General features: G+C 48.4%; 1 protein-coding gene across 1 annotated transcript in view; it reads right to left on the reverse strand.

Annotated features, from left to right (window-relative positions):
• Positions 1 to 23,169, reverse strand: part of LOC138280199 (tol-Pal system protein TolA-like) — a 689,969-nt gene that overhangs the window by 558,055 nt on the left and 108,745 nt on the right. The window contains exons 10-11 of the mRNA XM_069219461.1: positions 5,032 to 5,059; positions 1,790 to 1,825 (exon numbers count right to left, since the gene is read on the reverse strand). Of these exons, the coding sequence (XP_069075562.1) occupies positions 1,790 to 1,825; positions 5,032 to 5,059 (64 nt within the window). The remainder of the gene's footprint in view (positions 1 to 1,789; positions 1,826 to 5,031; positions 5,060 to 23,169) is intronic.

The following is a 23,169-nucleotide window of genomic DNA, read 5'->3' on the forward strand; positions in this document are numbered from 1 at the left end:
AAAACCCCTGCAGAGGAAGACCAGAAGACGACAACTGCCTTGGCTCCAGAAACTCACCGGCCTGTCTCCTGCCTTCCAAAGATCCTGCTCCAGCGACGCCTTCCAAAGGGACCAGCGACCTCGACATCCTCTGAGGACTGTCCCTGCTTCGAAAAGACAAGAAACTCCCGAGGACAGCGGACCTGCTCCAAAGAAAAGCTGCAACTTTGTTTCCAGCAGCTTTAAAGAACCCTGCAAGCTCCCCGCAAAAGGCGTGAGACTTGCAACACTGCACCCGGCGACCCCGACTCGACTGGTGGAGATCCGACGCCTCAGGAGGGACCCCAGGACTACTCTGATACTGTGAGTACCAAAACCTGTCCCCCCTGAGCCCCCACAGCGCCGCCTGCAGAGGGAATCCCGAGGCTTCCCCTGACCGCGACTCTTTGAAACCAAAGTCCCGACACCTGGGAGAGACCCTGCACCCGCAGCCCCCAGGACCTGAAGGACCGGACTTTCACTGGAGGAGTGACCCCCAGGAGTCCCTCTCCCTTGCCCAAGTGGAGGTTTCCCCGAGGAACCCCCCCCTTGCCTGCCTGCAGCGCTGAAGAGATCCCTAGATCTCCCATTGACTTCCATTACAAACCCGACGCTTGTTTCTACACTGCACCCGGCCGCCCCCGCGCCGCTGAGGGTGAAATTTCTGTGTGGACTCGTGTCCCCCCCGGTGCCCTACAAAACCCCCCTGGTCTGCCCTCCGAAGACGCGGGTACTTACCTGCAAGCAGACCGGACCCGGGGCACCCCCTTCTCTCCATTCTAGCCTATGTGTTTTGGGCACCACTTTGAACTCTGCACCTGACCGGCCCTGAGCTGCTGGTGTGGTGACTTTGGGGTTGCTCTGAACCCCCAACGGTGGGCTACCTTGGACCAAGAACTGAACCCTGTAAGTGTCTTACTTACCTGGAAAAACTAATCAAAAACTTACCTCCCCTAGGAACTGTGAAAATTGCACTAAGTGTCCACTTTTAAAACAGCTATTTGTCAATAACTTGAAAAGTATACATGCAATTTTGATGATTTGAAGTTCCTAAAGTACTTACCTGCAATACCTTTCGAATGAGCTATTACATGTAGAATTTGAACCTGTGGTTCTTAAAATAAACTAAGAAAAGATATTTTTCTATATAAAAACCTATTGGCTGGATTTGTCTCTGAGTGTGTGTACCTCATTTATTGTCTATGTGTATGTACAACAAATGCTTAACACTACTCCTTGGATAAGCCTACTGCTCGACCACACTACCACAAAATAGAGCATTAGTATTATCTATTTTTACCACTATTTTACCTCTAAGGGGAACCCTTGGACTCTGTGCATGCTATTCCTTACTTTGAAATAGCACATACAGAGCCAACTTCCTACACCTTAGTTAAATAAAAGACAGGAGTTATTAGGCCAACAGCCAGTAATGAATCTCAAAGATAACTAAATTCTGCAAAATCTGTATCTTGGGGCACCCAAGGAAAATGGGGCAGCTACATGGCCACCGAACTGCATTTTAGGGAAGAGGCTGGAGTGAAACTTCAAAAGAAAATACATCTATAACTATAACCGCATAGGCTGTTCAGATGTTTTAAGCAAAGTCACAACTACTGCCTCCAGCCAATAAAGCGGTATCCCCATGCAGAAAAAGACCTTGTGAAAGCATACTACCTCTTTGTCTTTCAATGACTGGGAGTGAAATAATCACCTTACGTATGTAGCCACAAACATGGAAAACATGGGTCAAATGTGAATTAAGACATACCTCATATCCACTAAATCTTTTCCTGCTTGGTTCTCCCTGTAAAAAAAGCAAATTGATAATGAATTAAAAAAAAAATTTTTTACAAAAATGCATGGGTTTTATAAACTACGGCAAAAAAAAAAAAAAAGTTCAAGCAAGAGCGCTCAAATCTGTTGGAGGGAAAACTACCATGGGAACACAGGGCCCCCGGAGAAAGGAAATTGGACCAGCGTAGCACACCACCTAACAAAAAAAGTAAAGTCTGAGATGCAATCGGTGACTAAAGTGACCAGTGTAACCCTGATGGAGTCCTCACATACGGGAGTGGAGGGTACCAGAGACTCTCTTGTGCTGCTCACACATATGGACTATATGGCGGACCATTTTGTCTCACCAATCTGAGAGGTTGGACGACGAGCCAGAGCAGGAGGAGCTCGATGAGCTACTTGAGCAGTCTTGGCAGTGTGATGGAAGTCATTGGTCAATGCCTTCTGGTGCCAGAGTGGCAATGTCACGTACTGTACAAAAGAAAGGAGCACAGCCACACGGCCGAAGTGATGGGGTCAAATCTCCTGTCAAAACCCAAGAACTGCTGTGGGATCACTCGTCGTCACCCAGCCTAAAGTGAAGTATGTCTGGGAATGTGATTCCTACTCAGGAGCTACCTGACTCAGTCTCTCTAGAGGCAATCTACCAGAGTTTATTCCCATCGTGAAGAGACTCCAGCATAAAGTCTGAAGACCCAAAATGTCTAGTGGAAGCTGCAAGATGCAACCCAGCGGGAGGCTAAAACCTGCTCTGAGTTCTCGGAAAGGATAGGAAAGCTGGAAACAGGGGTCGTCTCTACGGAGTTGGAGTCAGTAGCACACAGGGGGTCACGGTCAGTTAGAGACCCTGGTGTCGGATGCCCAGTGGAAACTAGAAGATTTTGAAAATAGACTAAGGCAGAACAATCTAAGAGTGCTGGGCATCCCAGAAGGGGGAGAGGGCAATGACATCCGTGAATTCATTATTAGGCCTTTCAAGGAGGCTTTCCCAGACCTTTCAGAATGGAACTGGGTAAGTGAGGTACAGAGTGCTCACAGATTTCCTTTTAAATTAAAGAGGCAGGCTGTCAAGAGGCAGATAAGCCAAGGGCAGTGCTAGTATTTTTTGGGGGAATTTTTTGCTGGGGCAGGCAGTCTACGACCTGGCCCGCTAGGATCAGAAATGCTCTAATGAAGGCTGTACATTCTTTGTCAGGCCAGATTTCTGTCATGTAACTGGAGAAAAGAATGCGTCTAAGGCAGGTAATTCAGCCCTTTAAAAAAGAAGGGAACTAAGGCTTACCAAATCAATCCTGCGACGCTCAAGATTGTAGTACAGGATTGGGCCCATTTCTTTACCTCAAGATCAAGGCTAAGGAATTCTTGGATGGTTTGGACTCTGCCCAGGGATGATAGTGTCGCGCTGGCACCTGCAGCTGGTACACCAGAACAGCTAGCCTTGTTGGTAGGGCACAGAATGATTTGACAAGGGGTAGCTAGACTGGGAGAAGTGGGTAGGCGCCGCGGGTCACCAAGTTGTCTGGTTTGGGGCTTGCATGCCATGGGGGGAGGGGGGGATTCTTTGGCATCATCTGGCTCAGTTGGCTACAGCGAATTGAGGGGTCGGGGGCATGTTTGTGAGGTGTCAACAGGGGAGAGGGGGAGGGAAGGGTAATGGGGGTGGGGGTGGGAAATGGGAAGGGTATATGCACAGAATGGGTGGTTCTTACTCTAAGGACAAGTTAGAACTTAGTGGCAACAGAGAGCACAGGTATCCAATGAGATATGCTAATCGGGTAAATACATTAGCAAAAAAAATTTAAGACGTGGTTCAGATGGGAATTTTAGTGCCCAGGGACGCAGGATACTCTGGATATGTACTAATCGTACATTTGTGGTTTGAATGATAAGGTTAAGAGGGGCAGAATGGCATTAGAGCTTAAGAACAAGAGGCCAGACAGTGTCTGCAAGAGACTTATGTCCCCTGGGAGAAAAGGGACTTGTTGGAGGAGCTGCGGTGTTCACTGCTAGTCTGCAGAATGCAGGGAGTAGCTATAGAAGCTAGTTGTCCTATAGGCGCACCAATCAAGGTCAAATCTGACAGTATGAGGAGATGGTCCAGAAAGCAGCTTTGCATTGGTACGGGGAAGGTTACAATCTGCTCAATACATAGTCCTAATCTGGATGACCCAAAAGTTTACCATTTGCTTAACCTAGAATTGGGGCAGTGACCCACTCCTCTTAATGTGTGGGGACTTCAACCTTCGTATGGAAGTGAGAAGTAATCAGGGGGGTTCTAGATATATGGGTAGAAAGCTGGTAGTCTATCAGGCTGCGCAACAGATACTAAAGGATCACGGATTGACTGACGTGTAGGAGGCTCTCAAGAAAGACAACCCAGGATATACATTCTTCTCCTGCCCCCATAATAAATTCGTGCACTTGGATTATTTTCTTATTACAGCCTCTCTGTCAGGACAGATAAGGATCCAATGGTTTTCTAGGGTACTCTCGGATCTTAATCCTCTCGAGCTATAATGTACAATAGCTGTGTTTGAAAGACAAACTAGAATCTGGACCTTTGACAGGAAACTTGTGCTTGAAGAGGAGTATGGTATGCATATGTGCAAATGGTTATAAGACTTTCTTGAGTTTAATCAGTGCACGGCAGCTCCTTCAGTTGTATGGGATGCCTTAAAGGCAGGATTAAGGAGAGACCCTCAGCTTTGGGATGATATAAAAAAAAAAAAAAAAAAAAAAAAAAAACACACAACAGTGCAGGCACATCTTCAAACGAAAGTTGCTCAGGGCACTTCTCATAGAAAAGATTGAATTAGCCTAGCTGATGAAGCAGGGGAAGGATGGTGCTGACATTTTTCAGAAAATAAAGCAGATGAATGGTAAAAAAAAATAAAGTCAACAATGATGAGCAACGGATGTGCTCTTTTAACAACGGCCCACAAGCAGCTTTTGCTTACAATCCACTAAAAGCAGACTGGTATGAAAGAGCTAAAAATGGTGACAATGCAGAACATCTGTTGAAGCAGAACGAAGGCAGGAAAGTGCATGCCTTAGGAGCAACTCTTAATTATCAAACGCTGAAAAGGTAGTTTGAAATAGAATAAGCTTGATTTCACACCCAATTTAAAAAGGCACGGAGAAAGAAGCACACACATTTAACAGGGTAACGTGGGCAAACTAATTCAAATAGCTAAACACCAAAATAGGAACACTTACATCTGATGGACCTCCCTCCGTGTCCCATCTGAAAAAAAAAAAAATACAGAGCATGTTAACAAAATCAAATTATTTATAGCAGTCATTTTAATATTATATCTATATACATTTATATATCTATATTCACCGAAAAAAAACAAAGGTTAAATGAACATTACAGTTACATTCTGAATTTACTCGTACAAAACAAAAGAAATTCAGCAGCTAGAGTTATTTCAAGTAAAAATAAATTGCGTCCTAAGGTAACTATTACTCGCCCCCTCGCCTTGAAGTTTACTCATCAATATTTTATTGCACATGTTGCAGTGATAATAACAAAGATACCATAGAAGGTGTCAATGATATTGTGGGAGGCTGGCTCAGTTTATGGTGCACACCTATGATGTGGCACCCTATAATGAGTCGAGACAACCCTTAGTGACAGTGAATAGGTGTCCAGATAGCAAAAGCTCAAGCAAGCAGCTAAAGCGTAGCTAGGAGGAATGTAAAACACTTGCAATACCACAGTAGTCAGACAGTAACTCACTCACAACAAAGAACCAAACAAGTGTTGCAAAAATAAAGGATACTTTATTATAGCACTACTACTAAACTGACATTGGTATATCTCCCTTTGGAGATATTACACACAATACATACAGAGAATAACCATCCGTAATAGCAATAAAAAAAATACAGGGGCCTATGGAGGGCCAAACCATATACCAGCTAGTGGAGATGTCCGCCCCCTGGACACAGCCCCTACTTTTGGCGGCAAGTCCAGGAGAGATAATGAGAAAAACAAGGAGTCACTGACCAGTCAGGACAGCCCCTAAGGTGTCCTGAGCTGAGGTGACTCTGACTTTTAGAAATCCTCCATCTTGTAGAAGGAGGATTCCCCCAATAGGGATAGGAATGTGACCCCCTCCCCTTGGGAGGCGGCACAAAGAGGGTGTACCCACCCTCAGGGCTAGTAGCCATTGGCTACTAACCCCCCAGAAGACCCCTGCAGAGGAAGAAAAGAAGACACCAACTGCTTTGGCCCCAGACCTACCGGCCTGTCTCCTGCCTTCCAAAGAAACCTGCTCCAGCGACGCTTTCCCAAGGACCAGCGACCTCTGAATCCTCAGAGGACTGCCCTGCTTCAAGAAAGACCAGAAACTCCCGAGGACAGCGGCACTGCTCCAAAAGAACTGCAACTTTGTTACAGAGGAGCAGATTTAAAGACCCCTGCAATCCCCGCAAGAAGCATGAGACTTGCAACACTGCACCCGGCGACCCCGACTCGACTGGTGGAGAAACAACACCTCAGGGAGGACCCTCCGGCGACTCAGAGACCGTGAGTAACCAAAGTTGTCCCCCCTGAGCCCCCACAGCGACGCCTGCAGAGGGAATCCCGAGGCTCCCCCTGACCGCGACTGCCTGAACATAAAGTCCTGACGGCTGGAAAAGACCCTGCACCGCAGCCCCCAGCACCTGAAGGAACGGAACTTCTGTGCAGGAGTGACCCCCAGGAGGCCTCTCCCTTGCCCAGGTGGTGGCTACCCCAAGGAGCCCCCCCCCCCCCTTGGCTGCCTGCACCGCTGAAGAGACCCCTTGGTCTCCCATTGAAACCTACAGAGAACCCGACGCTTGTTTACACACTGCACCCGGCCGCCCCTGCGCTGCTGAGGGTGTACTTTTTGTGCTGACTTGTGTCCCCCCCGGTGCCCCACAAAACCCCCCTTGTCTGCCCTCCGAAGACGCGGGTACTTACCTGCTGGCAGACTGGAACCGGGGCACCCCCTTCTCTCCATTGAAGCCTATGTGTTTTGGGCACCTCTTTTGACCTCTGCACCTGACCGGCCTGGAGCTGCTGGTGTGGTAACTTTGGGGTTGCTCTGAACCCCCAACGGTGGGCTACCTTGGACCCAAACCTGAGACTTGTAAGTGATTTACTTACCTGCTAAAACTAACAATAACTTACCTCCCTGTAAAGAAATGGCTCCCTGTTGCAGTTACCCCCCACTTTTTGCCTGATACTGATGCTGACTTGACTGAGAAGTGTGCTGGGACCCTGCTAACCAGGCCCCAGCACCAGTGTTCCTTCACCTAAAATGTACCATTGTATCCACAATTGGCACACCCTGGCATTCAGATAAGTCCCTTGTAACTGGTACTTCTAGTACCAAGGGCCCTGATACCAAGGAAGGTCTCTAAGGGCTGCAGCATGTCTTATGCCACCCTAGAGACCCCTCACTCAGCACAGACACACTGCTTACAAGCCTGTGTGTGCTAGTGAGAACAAAATGAGTAAGTCGACATGGCACTCCCCTCAGGGTGCCATGCCAGCCTCTCACTGCCTATGCAGTATAGGTAAGACACCCCTCTAGCAGGCCTTACAGCCCTAAGGCAGGGTGCACTATACCATAGGTGAGGGTACCAGTGCATGAGCACTGTGCCCCTACAGTGTCTAAACAAAACCTTAGACATTGTAAGTGCAGGGTAGCCATAAGAGTATATGGTCTGGGAGTTTGTCAAACACGAACTCCACAGCACCATAATGGCTACACTGAAAACTGGGAAGTTTGGTATCAAACTTCTCAGCACAATAAATGCACACTGATGCCAGTGTACATTTTATTGTAAAACACACCACAGAGGGCACCTTAGAGGTGCCCCCTGAAACCTAACCGACTATCTGTGTAGGCTGACTAGTTTTAGCAGCCTGCCACAAACCGAGACATGTTGCTGGCCCCATGGGGAGAGTGCCTTTGTCACTCTGAGGCCAGTAACAAAGCCTGCACTGGGTGGAGATGCTAACACCTCTCCCAGGCAGGAATTGTCACACCTGGCGGTGAGCCTCAAAGGCTCACCTCCTTTGTGCCAACCCAGCAGGACACTCCAGCTAGTGGAGTTGCCCGCCCCCTCCGGCCCGGCCCCCACTTTTGGCGGCAAGGCCGGAGAAAATAATGAGAATAACAAGGAGGAGTCACTGGCCAGTCAGGACAGCCCCTAAGGTGTCCTGAGCTGAGGTGACTAACTTTTAGAAATCCTCCATCTTGCAGATGGAGGATTCCCCCAATAGGGTTAGGACTGTGACCCCCTCCCCTTGGGAGGAGGCACAAAGAGGGTGTACCCACCCTCAGGGCTAGTAGCCATTGGCTACTAACCCCCCAGACCTAAACACGCCCTTAAATTTAGTATTTAAGGGCTACCCTGAACCCTAGAAAATTAGATTCCTGCAACTACAAGAAGAAGGACTGCCCAGCTGAAAACCCCTGCAGCGGAAGACCAGAAGACGACAACTGCCTTGGCTCCAGAAACTCACCGGCCTGTCTCCTGCCTTCCAAAGATCCTGCTCCAGCGACGCCTTCCAAAGGGACCAGCGACCTCGACATCCTCTGAGGACTGCCCCTGCTTCGAAAAGACAAGAAACTCCCGAGGACAGCGGACCTGCTCCAAGAAAAGCTGCAACTTTGTTTCCAGCAGCTTTAAAGAACCCTGCAAGCTCCCCGCAAGAAGCGTGAGACTTGCAACACTGCACCCGGCGACCCCGACTCGGCTGGTGGAGATCCGACGCCTCAGGAGGGACCCCAGGACTACTCTGATACTGTGAGTACCAAAACCTGTCCCCCCTGAGCCCCCACAGCGCCGCCTGCAGAGGGAATCCCGAGGCTTCCCCTGACCGCGACTCTTTGAACCTAAAGTCCCGACGCCTGGGAGAGACCCTGCACCCGCAGCCCCCAGGACCTGAAGGACCGGACTTTCACTGGAGAAGTGACCCCCAGGAGTCCCTCTCCCTTGCCCAAGTGGAGGTTTCCCCGAGGAACCCCCCCCTTGCCTGCCTGCAGCGCTGAAGAGATCCCGAGATCTCTCATAGACTAACATTGCGAACCCGACGCTTGTTTCTACACTGCACCCGGCCGCCCCCGCGCCGCTGAGGGTGAAATTTCTGTGTGGACTTGTGTCCCCCCCGGTGCCCTACAAAACCCCCCTGGTCTGCCCTCCGAAGACGCGGGTACTTACCTGCAAGCAGACCGGAACCGGGGCACCCCCTTCTCTCCATTCTAGCCTATGTGTTTTGGGCACCACTTTGAACTCTGCACCTGACCGGCCCTGAGCTGCTGGTGTGGTGACTTTGGGGTTGCTCTGAACCCCCAACGGTGGGCTACCTTGGACCAAGAACTGAACCCTGTAAGTGTCTTACTTACCTGGTAAAACTAACAAATACTTACCTCCCCTAGGAACTGTGAAAATTGCACTAAGTGTCCACTTTTAAAACAGCTATTTGTGAATAACTTGAAAAGTATACATGCAATTTTGATGATTTGAAGTTCCTAAAGTACTTACCTGCAATACCTTTCGAATGAGATATTACATGTAGAATTTGAACCTGTGGTTCTTAAAATAAACTAAGAAAAGATATTTTTCTATATAAAAACCTATTGGCTGGATTTGTCTCTGAGTGTGTGTACCTCATTTATTGTCTAGGTGTATGTACAACAAATGCTTAACACTACTCCTTGGATAAGCCTACTGCTCGACCACACTACCACAAAATAGAGCATTAGTATTATCTATTTTTACCACTATTTTACCTCTAAGGGGAACCCTTGGACTCTGTGCATGCTATTCCTTACTTTGAAATAGCACATACAGAGCCAACTTCCTACATTGGTGGATCAGCGGTGGGGTACAAGACTTTGCATTTGCTGGACTACTCAGCCAATACCTGATCACACGACAAATTCCAAAATTGTCATTAGAAATTGATTTTTGCAATTTGAAAAGTTTTCTAAATTCTTAAAAGACCTGCTAGGGCCTTGTGTTAGATCCTGTTTAGCATTTCTTTTAGAGTTTAAAAGTTTGTAAAAGTTTGAATTAGAACCTAGAACTAGTTGTAGATTCTTAAAAAGTATTCCAACTTTTAGAAGCAAAATGTCTAGCACAGATGTGACTGTGGTGGAACTCGACACCACACCTTACCTCCATCTTAAGATGAGGGAGCTAAGGTCACTCTGTAAAATAAAGAAAATAACAATGGGCCCCAAACCTACCAAAATACAGCTCCAGGAGCTTTTGGCAGAGTTTGAAAAGGCCAACCCCTCTGAGGGTGGCAACTCAGAGGAAGAGGATAGTGACTTGGAGGAAAATTCCCCCCTACCAGTCCTATCTAGGGAGAACAGGGTCCCTCAAACCCTGACTCCAAAAATAATAGTCAGAGATGCTGGTTCCCTCACAGGAGAGACCAACACCTCTGAAATCACTGAGGATAACTCCAGTGAAGATGACCCCCTGTTAGCCAGGATGGTCAAAAGATTGGCTTTGGAAAAGCAGCTCCTAGCCATAGAAAGGGAAAGAAAAGAGATGGGCCTAGGTCCCATCGATGGTGGCAGCAACTTAAATAGGGTCAGAGATTCTCCTGACATCCTAAAAATCCCCAAAGGGATTGTAACAAAATATGAAGATGGTGATGACATCACCAAATGGTTCACAGCTTTTGAGAGGGCTTGTGTAACCAGAAAAGTAAACAGATCTCACTGGGGTGCTCTCCTTTGGGAAATGTTCACTGGAAAGTGTAGGGATAGACTCCTCACACTCTCTGGAAAAGATGCAGAATCTTATGACCTCATGAAGGGTACCCTGATTGAGGGCTTTGGATTCTCCACTGAGGAGTATAGAATTAGATTCAGGGGGGCTCAAAAATCCTCGAGCCAGACCTGGGTTGATTTTGTAGACTACTCAGTAAAAACACTAGATGGTTGGTTAACTGGAAACGAAGTGTGTGACTATGTTGGGCTTTATAATTTGTTTATGAAAGAACACATTCTAAGTAACTGCTTCAATGAAAAGTTGCATCAGTATCTGGTAGACCTAGGTCCAATTTCTCCCCAAGAATTGGGAAAGAAGGCAGACCACTGGGTCAAGACTAGGGTAACCAAAACTTCCACTGGGGGTGACCAAAAGAAAGGGGTTACAAAAACTCCCCAGGAGAAAGTGGGTGACACTAGAAACAAAGAAAAAGAGTCCTCTGTAGGCCCCCAAAAACCAGAACAGGTGGGTGGGCCCCAAGACACAACCCAAAACAAAGGTGGGTACCAGGGTAAGAACTGGGATGCCACTAAGGCATGGTGCCACAACTGTAAACAGTCTGGGCACCACACCAAGGACACTTCTTGTCCCAAAAACAAACCCCAGAACAAAATTCCAGGGGTAACCAGTGTAGCCATGGGAGATGACTCCTCAGATGAGGAGGTCTTCATAGCCTTCAACTGGAAACAGGGCCCAACAGGTGAGTTGGAGATTCCAGAGGGAAGTAGACACTTCCACCACCTACTGGTGAATGGAATCCCAACCACTGCCCTGAGAGACACTTGTGCCAGTCACACTATTGTGCATGACAGGCTGGTGCTCTCAAACCAGTACATCCCAGGTGAGACTGCCAGGGTAAGAGTTAGCCTAGACAGGGTCACTAAGAGGCCTGTGGCTTTAGTGCCCATAGAAGTGGGTGGCACTCTTAGCTGGAGAAGGGTAGTAGTCAGTACAGACCTCCCCCTTGATTGTCTCCTTGGAAATGACTACCCAGAGGTTAGTCAGAGCCCAAGAGAGGAACTGGTCCAGTGCCAGTCCTCTCCCAAGGATTCTGGAAGTCCTGCCTCTGCAGTAAATGCAAGCAGGCCCCAGAAAAAGAAGAAAAGAAAACAGAGTAGGAGGGGTGGACAACCTTTAGCCAAGGTTACAGCAAGCCAAGGAGATTCTGCTCCAGTAGGGGAGAACTCCAAAAATGGCCCTGATAAAGTCCAACCTGACCCACAAGAAGTCCTGGCTAGTCAGGCAACTGTTAAACCTGAGTGGGTGGCTCCTCAGCTAACAGAAGAAAGAGTGGAAGAAGGGTGTTTACTACAAGATGTGGTAACCCCCCACTCCAATACAGCAGACAGGCAACCTGAACCCAAAGAAGCCTGTAACTTAGCCCCTTCCCTTTTAGGTGAAGAGCTAAAGGTGTGGTTCTGGGCACTGACAGCTGTCAGTGGCCTCTGCTGGGTGTTAGCCTTTATGGCTGCACTATCCTTAGCATGGTGGTCTGACACCATGCCAAATAGCAAGTTAGGCCCCCTGACCCTATTGGTCATGGTGGGGTTACTCCAGCTCTGGGTAACCTCTATGGGTAAGCTAGGGGTAACCCTGGCCAAGATAAGATTAGCAGAGGTGGATACCTCTAAACCCAAAATAAAAAGAATGGGTGGAGACATTGAAGAGGCAGACAAGAGGCAATTCAGACTAGGTCCTATCACTGTGGAAGTGGGTCAGTTCCCCAAAGGGAATGACCTGAACAGAAGGATGTAAGGCAGAGTAGGCCCTGCAACTAACCAGCCTATTTCTCCTACTCTTCCTCGCCTGACAGACTAGGAAGACTCTCCCAGCTTGGGCTGAGTCTCCTGGCCTGTAGGCTGGGGGGGGCTTGTGTAAAGAAATGGCTCCCTGTTGCAGTTACCCCCCACTTTTTGCCTGATACTGATGCTGACTTGACTGAGAAGTGTGCTGGGACCCTGCTAACCAGGCCCCAGCACCAGTGTTCCTTCACCTAAAATGTACCATTGTATCCACAATTGGCACACCCTGGCATTCAGATAAGTCCCTTGTAACTGGTACTTCTAGTACCAAGGGCCCTGATACCAAGGAAGGTCTCTAAGGGCTGCAGCATGTCTTATGCCACCCTAGAGACCCCTCACTCAGCACAGACACACTGCTTACAAGCCTGTGTGTGCTAGTGAGAACAAAATGAGTAAGTCGACATGGCACTCCCCTCAGGGTGCCATGCCAGCCTCTCACTGCCTATGCAGTATAGGTAAGACACCCCTCTAGCAGGCCTTACAGCCCTAAGGCAGGGTGCACTATACCATAGGTGAGGGTACCAGTGCATGAGCACTGTGCCCCTACAGTGTCTAAACAAAACCTTAGACATTGTAAGTGCAGGGTAGCCATAAGAGTATATGGTCTGGGAGTTTGTCAAACACGAACTCCACAGCACCATAATGGCTACACTGAAAACTGGGAAGTTTGGTATCAAACTTCTCAGCACAATAAATGCACACTGATGCCAGTGTACATTTTATTGTAAAACACACCACAGAGGGCACCTTAGAGGTGCCCCCTGAAACCTAACCGACTATCTGTGTAGGCTGACTAGTTTTAGCAGCCTGCCACAAACCGAGACATGTTGCTGGCCCCATGGGGAGAGTGCCTTTGTCACTCTGAGGCCAGTAACAAAGCCTGCACTGGGTGGAGATGCTAACACCTCTCCCAGGCAGGAATTGTCACACCTGGCGGTGAGCCTCAAAGGCTCACCTCCTTTGTGCCAACCCAGCAGGACACTCCAGCTAGTGGAGTTGCCCGCCCCCTCCGGCCCGGCCCCCACTTTTGGCGGCAAGGCCGGAGAAAATAATGAGAATAACAAGGAGGAGTCACTGGCCAGTCAGGACAGCCCCTAAGGTGTCCTGAGCTGAGGTGACTCTAACTTTTAGAAATCCTCCATCTTGCAGATGGAGGATTCCCCCAATAGGGTTAGGACTGTGACCCCCTCCCCTTGGGAGGAGGCACAAAGAGGGTGTACCCACCCTCAGGGCTAGTAGCCATTGGCTACTAACCCCCCAGACCTAAACACGCCCTTAAATTTAGTATTTAAGGGCTACCCTGAACCCTAGAAAATTAGATTCCTGCAACTACAAGAAGAAGGACTGCCCAGCTGAAAACCCCTGCAGCGGAAGACCAGAAGACGACAACTGCCTTGGCTCCAGAAACTCACCGGCCTGTCTCCTGCCTTCCAAAGATCCTGCTCCAGCGACGCCTTCCAAAGGGACCAGCGACCTCGACATCCTCTGAGGACTGCCCCTGCTTCGAAAAGACAAGAAACTCCCGAGGACAGCGGACCTGCTCCAAGAAAAGCTGCAACTTTGTTTCCAGCAGCTTTAAAGAACCCTGCAAGCTCCCCGCAAGAAGCGTGAGACTTGCAACACTGCACCCGGCGACCCCGACTCGGCTGGTGGAGATCCGACGCCTCAGGAGGGACCCCAGGACTACTCTGATACTGTGAGTACCAAAACCTGTCCCCCCTGAGCCCCCACAGCGCCGCCTGCAGAGGGAATCCCGAGGCTTCCCCTGACCGCGACTCTTTGAACCTAAAGTCCCGACGCCTGGGAGAGACCCTGCACCCGCAGCCCCCAGGACCTGAAGGACCGGACTTTCACTGGAGAAGTGACCCCCAGGAGTCCCTCTCCCTTGCCCAAGTGGAGGTTTCCCCGAGGAACCCCCCCCTTGCCTGCCTGCAGCGCTGAAGAGATCCCGAGATCTCTCATAGACTAACATTGCGAACCCGACGCTTGTTTCTACACTGCACCCGGCCGCCCCCGCGCCGCTGAGGGTGAAATTTCTGTGTGGACTTGTGTCCCCCCCGGTGCCCTACAAAACCCCCCTGGTCTGCCCTCCGAAGACGCGGGTACTTACCTGCAAGCAGACCGGAACCGGGGCACCCCCTTCTCTCCATTCTAGCCTATGTGTTTTGGGCACCACTTTGAACTCTGCACCTGACCGGCCCTGAGCTGCTGGTGTGGTGACTTTGGGGTTGCTCTGAACCCCCAACGGTGGGCTACCTTGGACCAAGAACTGAACCCTGTAAGTGTCTTACTTACCTGGTAAAACTAACAAATACTTACCTCCCCTAGGAACTGTGAAAATTGCACTAAGTGTCCACTTTTAAAACAGCTATTTGTGAATAACTTGAAAAGTATACATGCAATTTTGATGATTTGAAGTTCCTAAAGTACTTACCTGCAATACCTTTCGAATGAGATATTACATGTAGAATTTGAACCTGTGGTTCTTAAAATAAACTAAGAAAAGATATTTTTCTATATAAAAACCTATTGGCTGGATTTGTCTCTGAGTGTGTGTACCTCATTTATTGTCTAGGTGTATGTACAACAAATGCTTAACACTACTCCTTGGATAAGCCTACTGCTCGACCACACTACCACAAAATAGAGCATTAGTATTATCTATTTTTACCACTATTTTACCTCTAAGGGGAACCCTTGGACTCTGTGCATGCTATTCCTTACTTTGAAATAGCACATACAGAGCCAACTTCCTACACTCCCCCAGGAACTGTGAAAATTGCACTGTGTCCACTTTTAAAACAGCTATTGGTGTTTTATGTGAAAAGTATATATGCTACTGTAATTATTCAAAGTTCCTAAAGTACTTACCTGCAATACCTTTCAAATGAGATATTACATGTAGAATTTGAACCTGTGGTTCTTAAAATAAACTAAGAAAATATATTTTTCTATAACAAAACCTATTGGCTGGATTTGTCTCCGAGTGTGTGTTCCTCATTTATTGTCTGTGTGTATGTACAACAAATGCTTAACACTACTCCTTTGATAAGCCTACTGCTCGACCACACTACCACAAAATAGAGCATTAGTATTATCTCTTTTTGCCACTATCTTACCTCTAAGGGGAACCCTTGGACTCTGTGCATACTATTCCTTACTTTGAAATAGTGCATACAGAGCCAACTTCCTACAGTGGTGGAGAAGGTGGTGGAGTTGTTTTCTTTGCCACCTTTGCCTGTGGCTCCTTGTCCTTTTCTTGAAAGGCAAGTTTTCTTTTTATTTTAATTGGGGGAAGAGTGGTTAACTTCCCTGTGTCTAGATGAATGTGGAGCCTCCTTTGAGTATAGTCTGGCTCTACAGCTTGAAGTTCCTCTCCAAATCTATGTTTTTGCATTTGGGAGGACAATCCTTGTTCCTCTGTATAGGAACCTGTTTTCGGCTCCGAGGCTGGATGTTTCGGAACCAAAACTTTTTCGGACGTCTTTTTAGGCTCCGAAGAAACCTTTGTAATTTTCGGCGTGGTGGTGTCTCGGTGCCGAATTTGTTCGGTGCCGCTGTCATGGTGCCGAAATTTCTCTGAGCCGATGTCTCGGGTCCGAGATTGCTGTGTGGTGGTATCTCGACCGGAGTCGGATGACTTCGACACCAGCGTGCCCTTTTTCGGTGCCTTGGCTCGGTTTTTGGGTTAAGCCATGGCATGTTGGCGGTGGCGTCCCCTGGGCTTTTGTTGACTTCTCGTGAGTCTTATGTTTCGACGTCTTACTCACGGTTTTCGGCATTTCTTCGGCCTCGAGCTCTTCCGAGTCCGACTCGTGGATAGAGAAAGCTTCCTCTTCCTCCTCGAAACGCTCTTGTCCTGTCGGCGTCGACGCCATCTGCAGTCTTCTGGCTCTTCGGTCTCTTAACGTCTTTATGGACCGAAACGCTCGACAGGCCTCACAAGTATCTTCCTTGTGCTCTGGGGACAAGCACAAGTTACAGACCAGATGCTGATCCATATACGGATACTTGTTATGGCATTTTGGACAGAAGCGGAATGGGGTCCGTTCCATCAGCCTTGAAGTCACACGTGGCCGGGCCGACCAGGCCCCGACGGGGGATCGAAAAAAACCCGAAGGGCCACCGGAGCTCTTCTAAATTCGGTGTCGATCTGTTGTAACTAACCAGATACCGAACGCAAACAATACCGAAATGGGAGGAGTCCCTCGGTCTCGTGACTCGAAAAGACTTCTTCGAAGAAAAACAACTTGTAACACTCCGAGCCCAACACCAGATGGCGGGATGTGCACAGCATGTGTATCTGCAGCTACACATGCCATCGAACATATATATATATATATATATATAGCCATCATTTTTTACGTCTTTTGCCGTAATTACTGACTGACATGACTGTACTCACTCAAGGGGTGTGTTTGCCGGTCTAGAGATGTCACCGATATCCAAGGATTGCCGTCACTTAACTTGTATCGTGATAAATGTATTTCTCATGGTGATGCATGCAATTTCGTTTTCTGTGATGTTCTCATAATGATAATTAGAGGAAAAAAACTAGAGAACACCAACCTCTTTTTGGTTACAGACCACAGGTTCTGTAGGGTGTATTTCTTTCTATTAAGCTGCAGAAGCCTGCTTCCTGAACCAGTAGGGATGTTGGGGTGCTTTAATTTAATTAAAAACATGTTTTTTTAGATAATTACCAACTATGCGCACAGACGTCGTTCAGAACTGTGGCCGAACCAAGGAAACTGGTGCATGGACTTCCAAGGATAACACTGCTTCTTTAAGTGCCTCTTGTTGGTCATTTCTACACTCTTTCAAAGCTGGTTCAATTCATTGGAATTTATCCAGTCCTGCAGAAAAGGCAACTATTGTGTCTTTTAATCCACTGGCTGAAAGTCACTGGCAGTGCGGCAGAAGCCACATCCATTAAACGAGACTCAAACGGCAGAATGTAATAAAAATGTCTTTTGCTGAAAAGGACAAGTAAACCGCTAATGTGCGCCGGGGCAAGGTCAAGGCGCTATTATTACTTTCCTGCATGGGGGTAGAAGAAGAGTGATGGCATCTAGAAATATGATAACCCTGGTGATTGGCGAGGGAGGTGAGCTGTCCGGGAAGGTGGAGCGAGGATATCACTTCCAGTTCCAATAATCCATGGCAATTTGTCCCATGCCAGATATAAGCAGCTTATTCAGGCCCGGATTTATTTCCATTTTGACAATTGTTTTGTTTATGTGCATCCATAATGGAAAGCACATACTGCAATGACCAGCAGAAAGGAAACAGGCCGGGATCAGCACCTCAGGCCGGATATGGAACAGCAGGAGGGTGCAGTAAACAAGGATGGCAAATGAGACCTCAGTGCGTGGTCAGCGTAAGAGGAATAACCTACATTGTACAGCAAGTAAATCAAGTGGGAGAAAACCATGCACTGTAATGTCCAGCATGAAAAGAGGCGTTCCTCCTCCCCACTCCATTGAGATGATGGGCCATCACATGCTTGAACAGAGGGACGCGTGAACATAGTGTGATGGCCCTCAAAAATGTTCACTTTGTGAAATCGCCAGGGAGGGCAAACGGCACACAAAGAAGGGACATTCACAAAAATGCTCCACTAAAATGGAAGCATTTATGACAAGCAAAACATAGAACAAATGGCAAGAGTGAAAGTGGTTTAAGCCCATAGACTGAAATGCAACAAGTCTAGCAGACATGGTTTGTGCTGCCTACGCTCAACCTAAAAATGAAGGGGGTCCGGTCCATTTCGAGCCCCAGGGAGCACCGCCTCCCCGAGCTATTGATGTTGGAGGTGGGCCTCATGCCCTCCCCCTCGTACAGCCTCTAATGGCCCTGGGGACCGACACCCCCAAGGACCTGATCCCACTATGTCCTGGGGTGCCCACCCCAGGCCACAGCCACTTGCTTTTTCTTGGTGGGAGCTATCAGCCCCCACCAAGAAAAAGCAAACAAATTCTGCTTTCTGCAAGTGAGAGATGTCAAACAGCACTCCCTTGCAGAAAGAGTTTTCAGCTGTCTTTCCTGCAAGCAAGTATGTGTGCAGGGATACAATTGAAATCATTGCTCCCGCAATCAGGGAGCTGCTCTTTGAAGCAGCTCCATGCTTGGCGATGCAATGCAGGCTCTTGCAGGACGGGGGAGCCGCCTAGGACCGTGGAGGACTTCAGGCTCTCCCTGCAATATACATCTTGCTTTAGAGATATACGTATCTCTATATTGAGTTAAATCTATCTCTCGTAGTAGTATAAATACTTTATTCGGTTGTCAATGGCCATTAAAGGGCAAATAATGAAAATGTCACTTACCCAGTGTACATCTGTTCGTGGCATCAGTATCTGTAGATTCGCATGTTTTGCATAGCTCGCCATCTGGTGTTGGGCCGGAGTGTTACAAGTTGTTTTTCTTCGAAGAAGTCTTTCGAGTCACGGGACCGAGTGACTCCTCCTTTTGTCTCCATTGCGCATGGGCGTCGACTCCATCTTCGATTGTTTTTCCCCGCAGAGGGTGAGGTAGGAGTTGAATTGTAGTAATAGTGCCCATGCAATGGAGTGACTAAGTATGTACCTATTTAAGGTTGAGATGATACATATACAAATAGTTGAAGGTAACTTCCAAACTGCTACAGGCTCCCGGGGAGACGGGTGGGCACATGCGAATCTACAGCGACTGATGCCACGAACAGATGTACACTGGGTGTAAGGAAATGCCTCCTTGGCATGGTTGCCCCCTGACTTTTTGCCTTTGCTGATGCTATGTTTACAATTGAAAGTGTGCTGAGGCCTGCTAACCAGGCCCCAGCACCAGTGTTCTTTCCCTAACCTGTACTTTTGTATCCACAATTGGCAGACCCTGGCATCCAGATAAGTCCCTTGTAACTGGTACTTCTAGTACCAAGGGCCCTGATGCCAGGGAAGGTCTCTAAGGGCTGCAGCATGTCTTATGCCACCCTGGAGACCTCTCACTCAGCACAGACACACTGCTTACCAGCTTGTGTGTGCTAGTGAGGACAAAACGAGTAAGTCGACATGGCACTCCCCTCAGGGTGCCATGCCAGCCTCTCACTGCCTATGCAGTATAGGTAAGCCACCCCTCTAGCAGGCCTTACAGCCCTAAGGCAGGGTGCACTATACCATAGGTGAGGGTACCAGTGCATGAGCATGGTACCCCTACAGTGCCTAAACAAAACCTTAGACATTGTAAGTGCAGGGTAGCCATAAGAGTATATGGTCTGGGAGTCTGTCAAACACGAACTCCACAGCACCATAATGGCTACACTGAAAACTGGGAAGTTTGGTATCAAACTTCTCAGCACAATAAATGCACACTGATGCCAGTGTACATTTTATTGTAAAATACACCCCAGAGGGCACCTTAGAGGTGCCCCCTGAAACCTATCCGACTATCTGTGTAGGCTGACTGGTTCCAGCAGCCTGCCACACTAGAGACATGTTGCTGGCCCCATGGGGAGAGTGCCTTTGTCACTCTGAGGCCAGTAACAAAGCCTGCACTGGGTGGAGATGCTAACACCTCCCCCAGGCAGGAGCTGTAACACCTGGCGGTGAGCCTCAAAGGCTCACCCCTTTGTCACAGCCCAGCAGGGCACTCCAGCTTAGTGGAGTTGCCCGCCCCCTCCGGCCACGGCCCCCACTTTTGGCGGCAAGGCTGGAGGGAACAAAGAAAGCAACAAGGAGGAGTCACTGGCCAGTCAGGACAGCCCCTAAGGTGTCCTGAGCTGAAGTGACTCTGACTTGTAGAAATCCTCCATCTTGCAGATGGAGGATTCCCCCAATAGGGTTAGGATTGTGACCCCCTCCCCTTGGGAGGGGGCACAAAGAGGGTGTACCCACCCTCAGGGCTAGTAGCCATTGGCTACTAAACCCCCAGACCTAAACACGCCCTTAAATTTAGTATTTAAGGGCTACCCTGAACCCTAGAAAATTAGATTCCTGCAACTACAAGAAGAAGGACTGCCTAGCTGAAAAACCCCTGCAGAGGAAGACCAGAAGACGACAACTGCCTTGGCTCCAGAAACTCACCGGCCTGTCTCCTGCCTTCCAAAGATCCTGCTCCAGCGACACCTTCCGAAGGGACCAGCGACCTCGACATCCTCTGAGGACTGCCCCTGCTTCGAAAAGACAAGAAACTCCCGAGGACAGCGGACCTGCTCCAAGAAAAGCTGCAACTTTGTTTCCAGCAGCTTTAAAGAACCCTGCAAGCTCCCCGCAAGAAGCGTGAGACTTGCAACACTGCACCCGGCGACCCCGACTCGGCTGGTGGAGATCCGACGCCTCAGGAGGGACCCCAGGACTACTCTGATACTGTGAGTACCAAAACCTGTCCCCCCTGAGCCCCCACAGCGCCGCCTGCAGAGGGAATCCCGAGGCTTCCCCTGACCGCGACTCCTTGAATCCAAAGTCCCGACACCTGGGAGAGACCCTGCACCCGCAGCCCCCAGGACCTGAAGGACCGGACTTTCACTGGAGGAGTGACCCCCAGGAGTCCCTCTCCCTTGACCAAGTGGAGGTTTCCCCGAGGAACCCCCCCCTTGCCTGCCTGCAGCACTGAAGAGATCCCTAGATCTCCCATTGACTTCCATTACAAACCCGACGCTTGTTTCTACACTGCACCCGGCCGCCCCCGCGCCGCTGAGGGTGAAATTTCTGTGTGGACTCGTGTCCCCCCCGGCGCCCTACAAAACCCCCCTGGTCTGCCCTCCGAAGACGCGGGTACTTACCTGCAAGCAGACCGGAACCGGGGCACCCCCTTCTCTCCATTCTAGCCTATGTGTTTTGGGCACCACTTTGAACTCTGCACCTGACCGGCCCTGAGCTGCTGGTGTGGTGACTTTGGGGTTGCTCTGAACCCCCAACGGTGGGCTACCTTGGACCAAGAACTGAACCCTGTAAGTGTCTTACTTACCGGGAAAAACTAATCAAAACTTACCTCCCCTAGGAACTGTGAAAATTGCACTAAGTGTCCACTTTTAAAACAGCTATTTGTCAATAACTTGAAAAGTATACATGCAATTTTGATGATTTGAAGTTCCTAAAGTACTTACCTGCAATACCTTTCGAATGAGCTATTACATGTAGAATTTGAACCTGTGGTTCTTAAAATAAACTAAGAAAAGATATTTTTCTATATAAAAACCTATTGGCTGGATTTGTCTCTGAGTGTGTGTACCTCATTTATTGTCTATGTGTATGTACAACAAATGCTTAACACTACTCCTTGGATAAGCCTACTGCTCGACCACACTACCACAAAATAGAGCATTAGTATTATCTATTTTTACCACTATTTTACCTCTAAGGGGAACCCTTGGACTCTGTGCATGCTATTCCTTACTTTGAAATAGCACATACAGAGCCAACTTCCTACATTGGTGGATCAGCGGTGGGGTACAAGACTTTGCATTTGCTGGACTACTCAGCCAATACCTGATCACACGACAAATTCCAAAATTGTCATTAGAAATTGATTTTTGCAATTTGAAAAGTTTTCTAAATTCTTAAAAGACCTGCTAGGGCCTTGTGTTAGATCCTGTTTAGCATTTCTTTTAGAGTTTAAAAGTTTGTTAAAAGTTTGAATTAGATTCTAGAACCAGTTTTAGTTTCTTAAAAAGTATTCCAACTTTTAGAAGCATAATGTCTAGCACAGATGTGAATGTGGTGGAACTCGACACCACACCTTACCTCCATCTACAGATGAGAGAGCTAAGGTCACTCTGTAAACTAAAGAAAATAGCAATGGGCCCCAAACCTACCAAAGTACAGCTCCAGGAGCTTTTGGCAGAGTTTGAAAAGGCCAACCCCTCTGAGGATGGCAACTCAGAGGATGAAGATAGTGACTTGGAGGGAAATTCCCCCCCTCCAGTCCTACTTAGGGAGAGCAGGGCTTCTCAAGCCCTGACTCCACAAATAATAGTCAGAGATGCTGGTTCCCTCACAGGAGGGACCAACAACTCTGAAATCACTGAGGATAACTCCAGTGAAGAGGACATCCAGTTAGCCAGGATGGCCAAAAGATTGGCTTTGGAAAGACAGATCCTAGCCATAGAGAGGGAAAGACAAGAGATGGGCCTAGGACCCATCAATGGTGGCAGCAACATAAATAGGGTCAGAGATTCTCCTGACATGTTGAAAATCCCCAAAGGGATTGTAACTAAATATGAAGATGGTGATGACATCACCAAATGGTTCACAGCTTTTGAGAGGGCTTGTGTAACCAGAAAAGTGAACAGATCTCACTGGGGTGCTCTCCTTTGGGAAATGTTCACAGGAAAGTGTAGGGATAGACTCCTCACACTCTCTGGACAAGATGCAGAATCTTATGACCTCATGAAGGGTACCCTGATTGAGGGCTTTGGATTCTCCACTGAGGAGTACAGGATTAGGTTCAGGGGGGCTCAAAAATCCTCGAGCCAGACCTGGGTTGACTTTGTTGACTACTCAGTGAAAACACTAGATGGTTGGATTCAAGGCAGTGGTGTAAGTAATTATGATGGGCTGTACAATTTATTTGTGAAAGAACACCTGTTAAGTAATTGTTTCAATGATAAACTGCATCAGCATCTGGTAGACCTAGGACCAATTTCTCCCCAAGAATTGGGAAAGAAGGCGGACCATTGGGTCAAGACAAGGGTGTCCAAAACTTCAACAGGGGGTGACCAAAAGAAAGGGGTCACAAAGACTCCCCAGCAGAAGGGTGATGAGACAACCAAAACTAAAAATAGTAAAGAGTCTTCTACAGGCCCCCA

The sequence above is a fragment of the Pleurodeles waltl genome, chromosome 2_2 (genome assembly GCF_031143425.1).
Source record: "Pleurodeles waltl isolate 20211129_DDA chromosome 2_2, aPleWal1.hap1.20221129, whole genome shotgun sequence".
Lineage (NCBI taxonomy): Eukaryota > Metazoa > Chordata > Amphibia > Caudata > Salamandridae > Pleurodeles > Pleurodeles waltl.